At 40.5% G+C, this 18,232-nt stretch overlaps 1 protein-coding gene across 1 annotated transcript in view; it reads left to right on the plus strand.

Moving 5' to 3' along the window:
- FGD5 (FYVE, RhoGEF and PH domain containing 5) overlaps window positions 1–18,232 on the plus strand; it is a 74,984-nt gene that overhangs the window by 39,616 nt on the left and 17,136 nt on the right. Inside the window, exons 6-13 of the mRNA XM_041425488.1 lie at window positions 110–261; window positions 2,042–2,198; window positions 2,627–2,714; window positions 5,578–5,628; window positions 7,145–7,203; window positions 11,359–11,430; window positions 12,904–12,972; window positions 18,067–18,150. Coding sequence (XP_041281422.1) covers window positions 110–261; window positions 2,042–2,198; window positions 2,627–2,714; window positions 5,578–5,628; window positions 7,145–7,203; window positions 11,359–11,430; window positions 12,904–12,972; window positions 18,067–18,150 — 732 coding nt within the window. The remainder of the gene's footprint in view (window positions 1–109; window positions 262–2,041; window positions 2,199–2,626; window positions 2,715–5,577; window positions 5,629–7,144; window positions 7,204–11,358; window positions 11,431–12,903; window positions 12,973–18,066; window positions 18,151–18,232) is intronic.

Here is an 18,232-nt window from a genome sequence, read left to right on the forward strand (position 1 = left end):
AAAGATATTATCTATTTTTTATAATACCAGATTTATAATTTCAGAAAAGAAATTTATAATTTCAGAAAAGAAAAGTCAGTTTGCCTCATTTCAATGCTGTTGTTCACAGGATTTCTATGAAGGTGTCTTGAAAGTGCTTGGAGATGATGATGAAAATGAACAAGAGGAAGTTAAGCTCAAGCAAGGTTTAAGTGAACTCCCTGAAATTTATGAATTACACCAAGACATCCTGGAAGAACTGGAAGAGAGAGTCCTCAAATGGCAAGTACACAATCGCATAGTTTCATGGCCTTAACATATCCTCCACAGAAGGTGGGTGAATTCATTGGTGATCCCAGCAGAAATGAAAAGAATAGAATCTGAACTACTTTGGCAGATTTTGCATACAGACAGGAAGGAGGTAAATGTAGAGGCTGTCAGGCTGAGAAATCAAATACTGAAATATGTGTGCAGTGAACAGCCCATGACTTTGAAATGGCCCCATCAGTCAGTGTGAGAACAGCCAGCTTCGTATGCATTATCCCTGGCCACGTCTCAGTCATCACCAAGTGGCTTCACACCCATGGCCTGAAGGTCACAAACTCATGTTGTGGAAAGCAGGAACAACTTACATCAGAACTGATCCTAAAGATCATCTTCTTACAGAAATCTACATAGCAGCTGTGTAGGTCTCAGTTAAGGGACAGCCCCTTGCTCCCAGCACCGAGGCAGGGATCTGCTACCCTAGGCTTCCAAGCCAAACAGACTCTGGCAGCCTGTTAATGGGACTCCATCAAACATCCTTACAAGGAAAAGTTTTTCCATGAGAGAATAACACCAAGGACAGACAATGCTCCAAAATTCATTCAGCTGAGGAGACCTCTGACTTAAGCCAAACTGCCAGGTTCTATTGAATGATGGACCATGAAGCCCCACACCTCCAACTTGCCAAACTCCAGGAGGCATTGGTCACTGAGAATGGGTGATTCTATCTCTGCACAGCCACTGAGCAATTAAGGAAGTTGGTTAAATGAGTAGAATTTTTCAGTAGCAATCCTAAATGTAGGGCACAGGTCTCCTTGTAGCCCTGCTCTTCCCAATCAAAGCATACAACAAGGTAAAGAGAGGCTAGAGGGAACTGTGTTTTGGTTTGTGCCCACCAAGGGACTGTTGAGAGAAAGACTTAAAAAGTGTCACCAATGATCTGTGATTTATACCCTTAGAACAAAAACAGACATAGTGTTTCTGGGATCTAAAATGTCTTGGGTACTAAAGAAGCCACAACCCTACTCTAACAGCATGCTGCCAGCTAAGACAAAAGGAACACAACCATAAATACACTAAGAGTTCTGTGCAGAACTACTCTGTGACACTGGGGATAAAAGAGGACTGCATTGTAAATGCTGCCAGCACAACAGCGTGTGTTATACGCCTGCACTCAAATAGGTTTCCAGGTCATTACCACACCTGAAGCTTCCAGTAAGCCCTTCCCTGTGCCTGCACTCCCCCAGACACTCTGTCGCTCTGGACATCCCCAGGAACTCATGTTCCTCTTTTAAGTATGATTACTCTTTTGTGAACTCAGATTTTGTTCTGCTCTCTCCTTGTACATGCTTTGCAAATATTTCAACACTGTGCATCTGAATACTTAGACAGATGACAGTGAGGCAGTGCTGAGAAACAGGCAGTGAAGGAGAGCTGAAGATCTGATATTACAACAAACGTTATATTCTCCCCCACAAACAGTGCTCAAAGCACTGCAGCAAATGGAAGGTCTATTTACAGGAGCAGGAGCCATGTTCTGAAAGAAGCCTCACAGTGTTGCTATGGCAGAGGCACAGCCAAAGGAACAGCCCCCATGGTGCCCATGCTACAGCAGCCTGTGGTGCTGTCAGTCTGTCCTGAAGCACTCCTTCTTTCCTGCTGTTCAGCCTAGGATTTATGTGCACAGTGTATAGAGCCACTGTGGGTCTAATACAGTAAGCAAGACGTATGGCTCTACTTCTTTACTTTTATTTATTTATTTGTTTATTTGCTGCTTCTTTTCTTTCTGTGGACTTAGGGACGAACACCAGAAAGTTGCTGATGTTTTTCTCTCCAGAAAAGCAAGGCTGAATCACCACACGACATACATTATGCAGTTTGACAGGAATTTGGCTTTGCTAGATGAAATGTGCCTTAAATATTCCCAACTGGCTACCATGATTCAGGAGCTTGAGGTAAGGTTCACATGGGTTTTTATGTGCACTAATGCATGGCTTTGCCGTGGAGATTACTCAAGAATTATTTTTTTTTTCTGGAACTCCACCAGTGTTCACAGATAGGGTAGAATGGAAGAATAGTCTTTTTTCACAGCCCTGGTGCTAAAACTGAATTGAGAAGTTCACTTGTGCATGATGTGTTTGTTTCTGTCTGTGTTGCCCACACACTCCTGTGTGTGCATAGAGAATTTGTGTTGGTGAATCTACAGATCCAGGAGTATATTTTGCTGAAACATATTGGAGTGGTTTCTCAATCACTTATTAACTTATGAAGTTCTTTGAGGACGTGTTAGAGTTAATAACTAGGATTAAAACTAAGATGACAATTTGCTGCTGAGCTTGCATTCCCCCTGATGTCTGTGTTTCTTCCCTTCCACTGAGGACAGCGAAGCTCCAGTGACAGCCCTTACAGTGTGAAACACCAGCTTCTGAAAGTGGTACACCGTGTCTTCCAGTATCGTGTGATGCTCACAGGTCAGTAGTATCACTCTCAAAAGAACCCAACCGAAACACTGCCCTGATGTTCTGTCCCTCCACTGTGCTACATATTGATGCCCTAAAAGCTTAAAATAGGGCTAAAGCAGTATGGGATTTCTTGGGAACTTCAATATGCTTAGTTCAGGATTCAGTAAGTGTCAGGCAGCCTGGGAAGCGGCAGGCACTTCTACAGGACAGCGATGTTGAAAGGTCACAAAAAAGCATAGTCAAATGTTTTTAGCCATTCCTTCTTGGTTTTTTCCTTCTGTGAGTCAGGAGAGGCAGAGTTCAACCTCACTACCAACAAACAGGTTTGATTTCTAGTTATGTCGAGGGTAGTTATCAGAGACAGTAGAAGGCAGGTGACCTTGGTAAGGAGACTCTGCACTTCATCCTCTATGACAGTGGCAAGCACCATCTTCTTTTCAACAACGCAGTTGTAACCCAGTACTGCACCATAAGTCCTATGCACAGTACACCGAAAGCTAGTGATTAGTCAAAAAAACAGTCCAATTTTGCTGCATTGTAGGAGGCAGAGATATAAATTTACATTAACAGTACATTTACAGATTTTACATTTACAGTTATACCTTCCCTTTACATTCAGGACCATATCTATAACTACTATCTGAGTCTCTCCAAGGGGAGTTATGTTCCCTCTCTGCAAGCCACCCCAAATCTAGCAAGTCTGAGCCTGTGAGGAGAGTAGGCTTTCTGAAGCAGAATGTGGCCCCTAGAAAGAATTGTGAAGTTTAGAATTGGCTAGGGAAGGAAATGGTGAAATGTAGCAATAAAATTCAGTGTTGTCACGTAATTTAGTCAGAACAAAAAAGAGCAACGATCCACAGACATAAAGATGGAGAAATATTTTGGAAGTATGCATATGTGGTGGACAAGGATGCAAGATTAGTCATGCATGGGACAGTAATAAGGAAGTCATAAACCCTGCCCACACAGCCAATGAAGGGCACAGCGTACTAGAAGGGGCTTCTAAAAAAGAAGCAGAACAAAGTGACTATATGAAAACTTCATTAACAGCACAGATTACCAGCAGTTTCATCTTGCTCCAGACACTTTGATCAAGGATGCAACTCATTGTTCACAGCTGGGTTTGTTTTCAGTACAAGCAATACAAATGAACACTGGATTCCAATATTAGGACCTACCTTCTGTCGGACTTTCTTCCCTCTCTTGGTGTGTCTACATTAAGGGCAACTTCCCAGACTTGTGGCTTGCAGTACGTAGCAGTCTTCTCATGATCCACAGTGTTTATGGTGCATGCACGCACATACTGCATTTATGTGAAAGGAATTGGCATATCCCACTCAGAAATAGCCCTTCTATCCTGTTTTCCCATTTATGTGGTCCGCAAGATAAATTGCAAACATGCAGCATGGTATTTTGTGAGAAAGCTGGAAGGGCTTCAGTGAAGTTCCACTGATTGGATTCCATCTATGCTTGAAACAACTTGAGCTCCTTCTTGTCCCATGTACTAACACTAACTGGGAAAATGAAAGCTTTTGTGTATACTGAGATGAGGTCTACTGGATTAAGATACTACAGAAAATAGGTTTACTAGTTTAGTTCTTCACCTGAAGAAACCAAGACCCTTTTTGACTGCTAGGACAGAATGAGTCTGGAACAGTGCGGTCCTTTAGATTCTCATGTGTACTTGTGTGATAACTGGCTGATTCTACCAGATAAGGATGGAGTAATTTATGAGGATATTGGTTACCATTTATGGCACCACAACCAAAAGGATTTGTCCACTCAGTCCATAGCTGAGGACAGAGCTTGCAGTGGTGAAAAGGAACACTAAATATTGCCTGACAACATCACACAACCCCTTCCTGCCTGCCTGAGTACAGGCAGATGCTTTCCAGAATGCAGGTAAAAGCCAGGTGAAGTTCAGGATGCCAGGGAAAACGCAGAACTAGAAAAAGAAATGTGTATGTATAAGACATTCAGGGAACAAACATCCGTTTGCCCAGCACCATGCTCAGCAAAGAGGTCTAGTTCTTCGATGCAGGATTTAGGAATCTGGACTAATCAGCAAAATAAGAATGAAGTATTTCCAGGCTAGGGTCTTTAAACTGTAGCACTTACATACTACAGTCTTTAACAGCACAAAGACCCAGACACAGAATAAGCAGGTGGTCCAAGAAAAATAGTCCTAAAAACCACTGGTTAAAGGTTTGTATATAATGCAAATATAATTGCTGTCACACTAAGAACCTATTTTCAAGTGATTGAGTTTGGTAGTAATTATTTGAACCCTGCTTGTACAGGACTAGTGTCTCCTTCCTGTGCCCATAAAAAGCATGTGATTCATTTTGTCTAACTGCAAATATAGCCAACAGCATTCATTCAGATGGGAAATCAGAATTAACTAGAAAAAGAGTTATTTGTAAAGTGGTGCTACTCAACAACTCTCTTGACTGAGAAACATTTTTGACACAGTTTATTTATACCTGCTAAGTTATGTAAGCCCAAATCTGTATGAATGCTCTTGCATTGGTTCTCTAAGTAAAATGCGATCAAATATGAATTTTGCTTTGGAAATAGGCTATATATACACTTAATAATTTGGGAATAAAGTGCTGTGGGACATTACTGTGGATGCCCCATTCATGGAAGCATTCAAAGCCCAGGCTGGATGGGGCTTGGGGCAGCCTGGTCTGTTGGAAAGTGTTCCAGCCCATAGCAGAGAGATTAGAACAAGATGATACTTAATGTCCCTTCCAACCCCAACCGGTGTCTGATTTTGTGATTAGGATTTAATATTTTAGCTAACAACGCTACAAATTATGTTGATCTGAATTCTAATTATTGGATGTCTGTGTTTGATTGTTTACTACAGATTACTTGAATAATCTTTGTCCTGATTCTACAGAGTATGAAGCCACACAAGGTAAAATGAAATTGGTAGAAGAAAACTTCCATTTTGCTAACATTGCTTCTAAAGAGGTGCAAGATTTCTATACTGGTAGTATATATAAGATGATTCCTTTAAAGATTTTGCATTAATAGGTTAGATGTAAAATCTATAAGAACTGATTACTAATTTAGACAAATTATTTAGGACAAGAATCATATATTTTTATTTTTAATTGAAACATATGGGCTTCCTATAGTTTTGGCATGATGGAACTTAGGGAAGAAGAAAACATCTATACAGGCATAGCGCAGACACTGTAGTTTTGCCCCAGTCATTGAGGAAATCCTAGTCCTCTTTGGCTTTGTAAATATTTGGCCTGGTCATTGTAAAATCAAGTCAGATGTCTCCCCCTGCCCGATTGTGGTCCATTAGCTATGGTATGCCTGCTGTGCTCTGTGAACTTGGGAGAAACCAAGGAGATTTTAATTGCATATCTGTATTCTGTTTTCCTTAACGCTACGTAAAGTTGAAAGACATTGCATAAAAAGCAGTTCTGCAAAATCAGGAACAAATCCACTGCTAACACCATCTTTTAGAACACGAGATATATAAAGCAGAAGTCTCTTACGCCCACTGAAATCATAGCAAGGTTTAGTGGTGATGTCTGTGGGAGTATTTTCCAGGCTGGAGTAACCAGCAGTAACATTGTATTAATGAAATCAATTCACCTCTCTTACACTACTTATAAATTCAAACCAACTCATAGCAATAAAGTCAGTGGTTGATTGAAAGTCAGTTTATTCTGCCCAAGAGCAGAGACTCATGCAAAATGTAGTACCCTAGTCACTGATGATAGAACTACAGCTATACCAGTAATTTAAACAGGGCAGACACTCAAGCCCTCTGACCACAACTGCCTATCTCATTTTGGTTAGGAGATGCTTCTGCCATTCCTAGCCAGCATGCTCCCAGAAATGGCCAGAAATTGATAGAAATCCCTGTGCCACAGGGAAAGGGATGTGAAAGAGGGACCTGAGCTATGTTATGCCACTGCTCTCAGTGCCAGCAAACATGTCCTAGCCCAGGTTATTTGCCAGTGGAGAATCCAGGAATTAATTCATGTCACCACCTCATACACATTTTTATCAGAAGGGGATGACATGTCCTCTCTCTCAGCAGTAAGAGGTACAATTTAGACTGCCATGCTCTTTGGTGGCTAAAGTTGAGTTACATTCATCTGTCATTGACATCTGACATTGACAAAAATCTGCAACTAGAAAACATTACAAAAAAGATTTAGTGCCATCCTTGATGCTTAAAAGGGACCTCATAAGCTCTCTTGGTCAGCACAAGCATGATGCAGTTTCACACAAGAGAATGATGAAGGGAGGAAGGGGAGACAGCACCATGTACCATGTCAGAGTTGCTGTGGTGTTGCATTATGAAAGTGACAAAGAAGCTAAAGGATGCCCTTGCAAACAGGAGGGATTTGAGTTATGTTTCTACTCTTTTGTGTGATGTATGGTGTTTGTTTTCCTTCATCCCTCAGCTGCCTTATTCATTGTTTCTGAAATCACGGACCAAGCCAATGACAGCATGCTCCAAGCGGTGAGTCCTACCACGACACATGCTCCCCTGACCTGTAGTGTGTTTTTTGCATATCTGTTCAAGTGAATACATGTGTCTGCTAGATTCTGAAGCCTCCTCCAAGGTGAGACTTAAGGGCTTGTACAGATCTGGTTTACAGTACTGCAGATGTGGAGCTGGTCTGTGCCCTATAGTGCAGCTGTGCAAGATGTAAGACACTATAGCCAATAGCACAGAGGGGTTTTTTTCCCTCTTGAGTTTCGACTCACTTCTTTATTATTTCATTTTCTGAGCAGTGAGAGGGTTGTTAATAATCATTCAGGCATCAGAATATGAAATTCAAGAGACAAAGAGAAAAAGCATCACATGTAACGTCATCACATTAAGATAATGCAGATGAAGGAAAGGAATGAAATATCAATCCTCTTAGTAAGAGCTTGTTTTCAGGTAGGCTTTTAAGGCTGAAAAAATGAATGCAGCTGAATTGTTAGGGAAGAACACACTAATCGGTTATGAAGATGAAAGAACAGATGTAGATTGCAGGGAGGATGTCTAACAAGCCTAGAGTTTTAGCATAAAAAGGAATGTAATCTGACCTCTCTCTAAACTACAGACTTACTAAGCAAAGTTTTCAACTGGTTTGATTCTGATTTTCCTTCTCCTCAGGCAAAGAATTGATAATCATATTTCCATATTAAAGCAGTCTTTGTACCAAAATAAATATTTCATCAAATACCTGAGATCTCATGCAAACCTTCCAGAAAAATCTCAGAGCTTTAGGGATATCTGTGTTACAGGTTCAGAACTCTAAGAGCTCAGTTCCTAACAGATCAAGGTCACACATTCCTGGCACCTCTGTTTCCTTAGATTTCACTCAGATATATGGGATATTTATATAAATAATTTTCTGAAGTCAGAAGTATATGTAAGTGGCCAAAATCAAATTTGTGTTGCATTGCCATGAAATCATTTTGTCTCTCCTAAGCCAATTTGAAGAACATCCTTGTATCATCTGAGTCTTACACGTCACAGGCTGTATCATAATTGCTATTAATAATGTCTGTTGTGGAATAATTTCATCACAAATAGATTTTTACACTTATTTCTTATCATATCATCAGAGCATCTGATCTGCTTTTTTTCAAAACTTTGGTATGGAAGAGATGAAAAAAAATTTTCTTCTTTCCCTTTTGTGTGAATGTGGGGGGGTTTGTGAAAGCACAGTTCATGAGAAACAAAGTTCAATCTTATGCTAAATCAGAGGTTGTCCTCTTGAATTAACATCCCAGACAGAAAAGCTACAACCAGCACTTGTTTTCTTTCTCTCAGTTAAAAAAAAAAAAGAAAACCTAAAAACAAATAATTACTCTACTTACAGAAGAAACTGAACAATGCCACTTATATTAGAGCTTTAGTAAATTGTCATGTACCTGGCTGAATGTCTAAGAAATCATTTAGACTTGGCATATACCAGGAGGGAGGATGATTTCTGTTCCCACGTACCAGCTCATCAAACAACACTCCAAAAATTTCATAGGAGCACTGAATTTGGATCTACATTTTCTACAGAATATCAATGACCCATTATTAGCTTTTTTTTTTTTTTTTTTTTTTTAATGATAATAAGACTCTAGCAGTTTTTCCTGGGGACTATTAACCCAGGATTTTCAAGCATTTTCAACATGCAGGAAAATATTGCTTTCAATTTACAGATGTACAAACAGAAGTACAAGGCACACCTTGTATTACTGTATTATGTCTATCTGTAATTCCAGGAGATGAACTAAGCAGGGCTTGTACTGCTCTCTGAAAGTCTACAATCTGTTAGAGGCCCTGAGATGCTAAGAGCTATAAATCACTGTTGCTATTAACAGCTGGTGAATTCCATGGGGAGGTGTTCCTGCTGCATAGACATCACGATAAAATTATGGAAGCTGCAGTTCACTGCTAAAATGGCCACAGCAGTATTTCTGACACCCTCTTCTGCAGTACTGTCAGGGTGGAGCTTTGCTTTTATTCCTTAATTGTAGTATTGTGGAGGATCTTAGAAAGAAGAATGATGATAGTTTTAAGACCAATGAAGAAAGCTATATAAACTCAGAATTTTGGGGAACTGACAGGAAACTATTCCCCCCCTCAGCTGTCCACATTCCCAGATAAACCACTATCCTTCACATGTGATGGGTGTTTGACTTCCTTCAGGAAATGAGTTCAATACTTCTCTGTCCGTTTCCTGGTGAACATGTGTCCATATTGCAAACATCAGCATTTCAACAGGCTCCTCTGCCAGCAGTCCTGAGAAAAGCTGGGCTGCTGCGACTTCTCTCACTCTGGTACAAACCCAGATGAGTAGTACTAGCAGTGGCATGAGTGTGCTCACAGGAGAACACTGCTTTCTCTGCAGATGGAAAACAGGTTTTCATTGTGGAAGCTGTCAATTGGACAGGTTTTGCCAGGCTAAAATACCCTTAAGTGACAGGAAAATCCTTTGCAAATACCTTTTGCAAAAGTCAGCTATCCCATGATCCCTGATATTTCTTGTGCTATTGCTTTATATGTTTCTTCTATTTTATTTGCCTACAGTATTTTAGAATGAAAAAATCCATTTGTTACTTCCAGCATTCCAAAAGAGATACCTGACATCTCAAATTCTTGAAAATGTGTCAACTGTCAATTACATTGCATGGGCACAGTGAAGCCCTGTGCTGGTCAAGCCTTGTAGGGTATTTCCATGTATCTGACATCCAGTTACTGATGAAGAACTAAGTATCATGCTAAACAAGTGCAATATTTCACTGGGGCAGTAAGATAGGGAGATTTCAGGCTTATTCAAAAAGCAAGCTTAGATAGATACATGAATTGTGTTAGCTGAAATCCAGGGTAAATTAGCCTTGACATATCATCATGTTAACTTGGATATGCTCTTTCTGGTATCTGTGATAACTTTCTTAATTAGCTGATCCTGTAGACACAACTGATTTATATCAGGCAGATACAGTGTATGATCTAATCAAGTCTCACTAATCCCAGGGGTATATTAATTCCAGTCAGTGGAGCAAAGGAAAACAGACCATTGCCTATTGAAGCAGAAAACTGTTCTAAAAGGCTGTCAGGTCACAAAGCTGTATCAAATATGGTCCTTAGTCTCTAGTTTATCTGGGTGTATAACTGAAGATACAGGATACAGTGGCTGACTTAGATAGGAGACTCCTAATTTTTAGGCATTTTCCAGTGAGGACTCACTGCTGCTGGGAAGCCCATTCTACTGTTTTGATCAGATAAAAACCACAGCTGAATCCTATGCCCAAGCCTCTGTTTTAACAGCCTCATCTGCTAAATGGAAGGAGATTTGAAAATACTAGCAATATTGCAAAGGTATAGACATCCCTGCTTCTTTCTACCATTCATCTGATTTTCTTTATGGGAGCACAGACTTATCTAGGTTAATCTTACCTACCATCTTCATGGATAAGCTCATTATTTTATAATAATAAGATTCTAGCAGTTTTTCCTCGGGACTATTAACCCAGTTAGTGCCCAGTGGACACTGGTGCCAGTGCCCACTGACTGTGCTTTAAGGGCAGGCAAATAGTTAATAGTATCAGAGTTGAATCATAAACTTCCTGGTTTTTGCAAAACATCCAAACAGAAATGCAGCTTCATTGCCTGCTTACTAGTGTACCCTCTAAATCCCCTATTGTAAAGGCATTAATACATTATCACAGAATGTAAATCTTCAGATAATCCTAGCAACAGTCTGAAAGTATCAAAGCTTGCTTTGGATTATCTGTGTCATGGCTCTTATGCACAGGTCTTTGGAGCATATACTGTACTTTGTCCCTATTTTATTAGTTCACAGAGCCGAAAGTCGGCAAAGAAGCCAATGTCTAAATACCATAGGAAGTTAGCAGTTCCTTTGGAAGGTGCACTGAGGAATCACAGGTAAAAGAACTGTAGAAGGTCACAGCAGATGTGAATGCAGGTGATGAGGTTTTGTAAAGATTATAAGGCAGGAAGAAGACTTTCTGGGTATAAATCCTTGGTCTCAGTTCTCTCTGAAATCTAGTAATATCAGTTCTAAAGAAATAAAATGGTGGGGAGGGGTGAGGGAAAATTTGCCTGCTTGTATAAAAACAGTCACTATGCAGCCTTCTAAATGCTGTTTTTCTCTCCCAGGAAAACTTGCAGAAGCTAGTACACATTGAGCACAGTGTCAGAGGGCAGAGCGGCCTCCTCCAGCCAGGAAGGGTGAGTGCTGCAGGCAGACTTATGCTGGTAAGGGCATTCATTCTGGCCAGCAATATCTCTGTGTGGATGGCCATGTTTCAGATGCCTACAGATGTTGTTTACTGAGCTATTGTGATACAAGTTGGAGCACTGGTTTGTGTAAAAAACATCACTCTGGCAGTGCACAAAAAGCACGTCATGCTGAGAAAGACATGCATTGTCTCTGCTTTTACACAGAGCAGCCACTTGGCTTTTCACTTCAGCAGTCGTCCCCAAGTGTAGTGTATTTTGATGGAGTTACTGCTTTCCTCCTTATATACTCCTGTCAAAAGGCTGCAACTCTAGCAGGAATTGCTTTCAGCCTAAAAAGGCTCTGTGCTTTATATAGCTGGCTAAGAACCTTACATTAGGGCAATTAATATTTTTTTCAAATACATATTTTCACCATTCCCCCATGGTGCTTTTAATATAAGATGCTGTTTTTAAGCAACACATCAACAGAAACATGAGAGAGCATACAGCTGTCTTGCTATCCACATCAAATGCAAATTTCTTCTTCTGACTTTCAAACCTGTCCAGTTTCCTCAGCTCCAACCTGCTTCTATGCTTCAAAAGATTTCTTTCTTGGGTTCTGCAACTCTGAATATCCCTTCAGTCCACCAATATCTTTAACAAAATTCATGAAGCAATTTTCAAAGCATGCATACTAATAGCATAAGAATACTCATCAGCCAAATATTGCAAATATTTGTTTTTCTCTCTAACATCAGTATTCTCACTTGCCCTTACCAGGTAATGCTTTAACAAATTCTGCAAAGCCTAGCATACAGATTTTACAGGATTTGTCTCTTTGATTATAAACTATTCTAGAGTGGAAAAGTACACTAGACTCCATTCTCCATCTGAAAAGAGCAGATGACTGTTAATCCACTGATGTAGTTCAGTTAGTTATGGCAGACTTTTTCAAACATTTCTGCAATGAAGTTCTAGTGTGCTGGTTTAGCTGCTTTTGCATACACAGTCCTGCCTACGTACATAGTAACAAGATGGACTGAAAAAGAGTTGTGCTTGCAAAATTATACAAATTATATATGGAGGTATAGTTAAGATGGTGTAACATACTAAAACCCAAGGTTTCAGCTTTTCTCATTGGTCTACCTATTTTAGAGGACTTTTAAAGACAAGAATTCTTTTCTAAAGCTCATTACATCCTGTTAGCTTTCAATCTGTGACAGTCACCTCTGAGCATAGTCCACAGTGCAGAAAGAGTGGGCTGAGGACAAGTGGGTTTCCAACCCATTTGGTACTGACACAAACGCAAGCCATAAATCAGATCATAACAAATCAGTCTAGAAACAGGTGTTGAGGTTCCCTATCTCTTCTTGTGCTGATGAATGGCATTGGAGTAGCTCCTTCCCCAGGAGAAATACTCTCTTTTCTCAGAAAGATTCAGAATGAAATCTCGGGATTACAATCTGCTGTTTTCTCCTTCAGATCTTTGTTAAAGAGGGAACGCTGATGAAAATCTCTGGCAAAAACAGGCATCCTCGACATTTGTTCTTGGTAAGATTTTTAAATATTTTTACTCTCTCTCTCTCTCTCATATCTTTCCATGCATTTATGCAACCCTGAAGCCTGGGAGATTTAGGCTGCAAGCTAATTTAACCATCAACAGTGATGTAGTGAGTTAGTTCCTGTTGCTAACAGGGCTGTAGTCCTTCCACACGTCCCATTGGCCCCACATACAGGAATACGTGCTGTGCAGCCCTCCGGTAGTGCCACAGTTACATATAGCCTTTACCAGGACATAATTCTGCAAAGAAATGCAAGTTTTCAAGGGGATGAGGAAGATCAAAACTCCTGAAAACCTTCAGGAATTAAGCTGCACACTTGAAAGTCCTAAGACCTTTGAAGTTTTAATCAGGAGCAAGAGAGAATACCCTAATGCTAAAGTAGCTGAAAACTTCCTTTGGTCACACTTGGGAGGGATCTTTGAAACTGAAGAACTTGCTTTTAGCTCCTGCTGTCCACATATATGTAAATTACCTGATAATTCTGTGCATTGCCTCAGTGTAGTTCCCCTAAACACACACCTCCAGCCTAGTGTGGATTAGAGCAACAGTTTTCAGTGACAGTTTGCAACATTCTTCTAGCATAATTAGGAAAAATGGACCTTTCACCTTTCACCACTTGGCTGGAATACTCTTTACAAGGGTCCACAACCCTACCGCAAGTATTTGCAAATCAAAACTCCAGTTTTGGAGATATGCTATGCTTTCTATTTTGCATCACACACTCCATTGAGCAGTTAGAGAGTATCTGAGACTCCAGGCTCCTGAGCTCTATTCTCAACTTTTCAGGTAGTGTATTTTGTAACCACAGGTATTTTTATGCACTTTCCAATATTAAGGGGATTATGATATTTGCCTGTGTCTTAGGACTTTGTTACCTGCTTACCTGTTATTGTTTGAAAAATTATTTAGAGCTCCCTCCCAGAAAAAAAGCCATAAAGAACTGAGAATTACTGCTGCTATTAACATTACAATTTTGCTTGCAGAATTGATTTTAAAATAAATAAATTGTATGCCTCGAATATGTATTTGTTGTTGCCTTTGAGTGCTGACAGCTTTTCCCGATGGGATTGTTGTAAGGAGGAGAGATGGGTTATTACAGAAGCCACATATTTTGCATTAATCCTTTATATTTCTTCCTCTTACTTATAACTCCTGTTTGTGCATGAGTGTATGCACAAGCTTCTTTCCCTCCTCAACCACATATTGCCGTCATAATCAAAGATCAGACAAGATGGGACGAAGTGCTGGTACTGCACTTTTTTGATGGTTTTAGTGGTTTCTGTGAAAATTCAGACTTTCATGTACTGAAAATGATGGATTTCACACAAATCTTCAAATATGAGATAGCTGCAGTTCTGTTTTACAGAGTCAGCATCAATGGACTGTAACAAGTGCAATAAATGTCAAAATCATTACTTTGTTTTAGTTCATAGGAAAAAGGCTATGCCAGAAACTCCAGGAGCTGGCCTTAAGAAACAGTGTTCTCAGCAGCAGTAACTCTGAAGTCTACTGATGACTCTACTTAATAACAGTCGATAATTACATTCCTACTGATCTCTCTTCTGAAACACTTCTCTTTGTTAGTCTTCAAAATTACTTTGGAATTGTGGCTAAAGCTGGGATAAAATTCCAAGACATCGCTGCCCTTTAGTCTTCTAATGTGTTTGTTGCTCCCATCATAATCCATTACTATAGCAAAAACTGAAGTGCTACAAACTTAGCTGTTGTAACTGATACAGAGAATTTTAAAGGAAGATCAGAAATCAGGTTGAAAGTAAACACTGAGAGGAAAGTAATTTAAACATGAGATAAACTTATATAAATTTCAAGTCATCCTAAATGGTTGTGTCAGCTTGAAGGTCACAAGTCGCAAGAGGCCTTGTTAGTGGAACAGAGCAAGCACAGAAATTACTTTCTGTGTTACTTTCTAGTTTAGGAGCTATTTCCTGGGGAAAGTTCAGATGCTCAAAGTCGGATGTTAACTGCAGAGAGAGAAGTGTCTCTTGACAGCTGGAGATATTACAGTAGTCAATGTCTTGTTAATAGATACTCTCAGTATTCAGAAAAAGTGGTTTTTTCTTCCTTTCAGTCAGCAAGGCAAATTGTGACCAAATGTACTGTCATGCAAAGAATGGGGTGGAGCTAGTCACAGTGGTCACTTTCAAGAACCAAGAGACACATAAACCTGGCTTTCCTGGTCTAACACACTGACATTGCAACCACTTCAGGCTTCCTGTATTGTATCTCCAGTAGGGGCAGGGAGAGTGTGACTGGATAGTTGAAACTACTTGAAACTTACAGGCAAATATCTACCTTCAGGGATTTCTATGGAAGAAAAACCCATGACAAAACCCCAAGACTAGAATAATTTCCTAAGCACTGTCTCTTAAAACTGGCATTTATTTAAAGCCTTTATCTTTTAAGGACCGCATTATAATCCTTTGAAGCCACTTGCAAAACTCAGGTTTGTGTATCAATTAAAACCCAAACCTTTCAGAATTTCTTTTTAACGCTTCGCATGTCATCAGTAACTCAAAAAGATCACCAGAAGATAGAAGGATAACCCTGAAAATTTAATCCCTATGCATCCTAGGAGATGAGCCCATCAAACTGAAGTTGTAGCTAGAATAGGCTGTAAAACTTGGTGTGTGCCAGACTCCTACTTGACCTGTGCTTTCAAAGCGTCTTTAGTGGTGTGCTCTGTATATATATCTGCCTATAAAGAACACTGTATATCTGTGCACAGCCTATATATGCATGACAGTGTAAAGACAAATTTTAGATGTTTCTGCAGATGTGTGTTGTGTGTATCACAATGTTACTTGAGCTGGCTGTTTTGTGCAGGCTGATGGTATTGTTGAATCTGGTGTTTCCTGGCAGGATGTTTTGTGAGTTTTGCTGTGTGTCTGTTTCCTGAGTCCAATCTCTGTTTACAAGGACGTTGTGGCCTCTGTGCAGCACAGTATGGGCTGCTGAAACTGGCAGGTCCCCTAACTGCCCCACAGCCACAAGACTTTGCAACTCAGAGCCTGTCTCTTATCTCACCCTTCTAAGAATTTCTCTACAAAGGCCACTTGTTTTGAAAACGGGTTGACAGGAAGCTGCTATCAAATGGGATACTGTTTAATGCTGTATCTGGCAGGGTTGGAGTATAGGAAATTTTTGGAGTCACAGCTTGAAAAACACAGCTCCAGCACACATTCAGACTGCTCCACTGACACTCAGGGCATGTTTAACTCAGACTTGAATAGAAGAAAGCAGGAATCATAATTAGCTAGCCTTTAAAATATTCAGAAAAACCAAACATGTGGTAGACGCTTTTAGACAGAGAATGTATTACATATGGATGCCAGCAGTTCAGCAGGGCTTAAATTTGTTTGGATCAATCAACTTGAACACTGTAGGTTAGAAAACTTGCACTGACTCTAATGTTACTGGGTATCTGTCACAACAGTGAGAATTATAAAAAGAAGGTGGGGGTAAAGGAAATCAGTAACAGAAAAAAAGGGAATAGAAGATGAGACATATCCTTCTTTCTCTGTGCAGAAAAAGGGTGTGTGCTCCAATATCAAATTCTGAGCAGTCTGGGAACCCCAATTATTCAAAAGTATTCTGGCAAACAAAAAGTGTGTCTGAAACCCAAGGACTTGTGGGAACTTCCCATAGGGTTCTAGCAGTCCATCTCCTCTACTGCAGATTTCTGAGAGGCTGCAAGAACAGCTTCTAACATCAGCCAATCCTCACTGCTTGAGGGAACAGTGGACAGTTGAAGCAGGAGAATGCATGAAACCACTGGTTTCTAATACTAATACTAACTAATACTAGTTCTGTCCATGCCATTCCTATGGCCATCACTAAGGTCTTTGCAAAGGAAACAGCAGTGAGTGCAAACCCTTTCTTTCTTCATGAGTATGTGTGCCTTGCTTCACAAGCTTGATATTGAAATGGTTGTCATGAGTTCACTGTGTCAAGTTGTAGCTAGTGAGACCTCCAAATCACAGCCTACTGCTAAATAGCGGAGAAAAAAAGAAGGAGGGAAAAAAAAAGTAATGGGCAATTAAAAACAAAGTAATGTTTAGTAAAATCTTGAGATATTAATCAAGGTTGTCATGATAATGGTGTGCACCACAGTGTCATCCTTTATCAACAGTGATAAAAAATAAGCAGGTTTTTAAAGAGATTTATGACTTTTAAAATACATATTAAAAATGAGTTTGCTATTCAAGAAGCCCCATAGCAGATTATGTCAGGATCCTGAAAACCTCTCTCAGGAGTTCACTTTCTTAGGTTTAGCGCCCAGGTGCTGTCGGGCCCATTTTAGAGCCAGCGCTCTTTAATATCTTCATGAACAGGGATGAAGGACTCAAAGGGAAACGAAGTAAGTTTGCTGTGCTAAACTGGGAGGAGCTGTCAACTTCCTTGAGGGCAAGGAGAGGCCTTAGAGAGAAACCTCGACAAATTAGAAAGATGAGCAATCACCAACTATATGAAGTTTAACAAGGACTAGTGTTGGGAAGGGGCAACCCTGTAGCATAGACTAGGCAATGAGGTACTGGAGAGCAGCACTGCAAATAAAGGGACCTGTGGGTCCTGGTCCATCACCGGCTGGGCAAGGGAGGGGATTGTCCTGCTGTGCTCTGCACTGGAGCAGCCTCACCTGCAGTACTGTGAGTGGTTTTGGGCACCACAGTATAAGGACCTAAAGCTGTTAGAGAGCATCCAAAGGAGGAACACAGAGATGGGTAAGAATCTGATGGAGAAGCCATTCAAGGAGTGGCTGAGGCCACTTGAATTGTTCAGCCTGGGGGAGACTGAGGTCAGACCCAATCATGGTCTTCAGCTCCCTCAGGAGGGGCAGTAGAGGAGCAGCACCAGTCTCTGCTCTCTGTGACAGGATACAAGGGAACAGCATGAAGCTGTCAGGAGAGGATTAGACTGGATATTAGGAAAGGGTTAGGGTTAGGTAACAGTCCCAGGAGTTCATCAGGTTACAGCTTGTTCCAGGTATACCCCCCAGGAGAATGGGCAGGCCAGCCTGCAAGCCATATTTCAAATTATTGATTTTGTCTGTCTTTTCATATAGATGAATGATGTTCTGCTGTACACATATCCCCAGAAGGATGGCAAATACCGACTGAAAAACACTTGGGCTGTGTCAGGAATGAAGGTAATGGTTCTTCTGTATTAAAAGCTTGAATTAAAGTTTTATAGAACTGCTGGTGCTTTGCTGGTTTATGTCTCATATCCAG

Source organism: Onychostruthus taczanowskii, unplaced genomic scaffold (genome assembly GCF_017590055.1).
Source record: "Onychostruthus taczanowskii isolate IOZ18803 unplaced genomic scaffold, ASM1759005v1 scaffold9, whole genome shotgun sequence".
NCBI lineage: Eukaryota > Metazoa > Chordata > Aves > Passeriformes > Passeridae > Onychostruthus > Onychostruthus taczanowskii.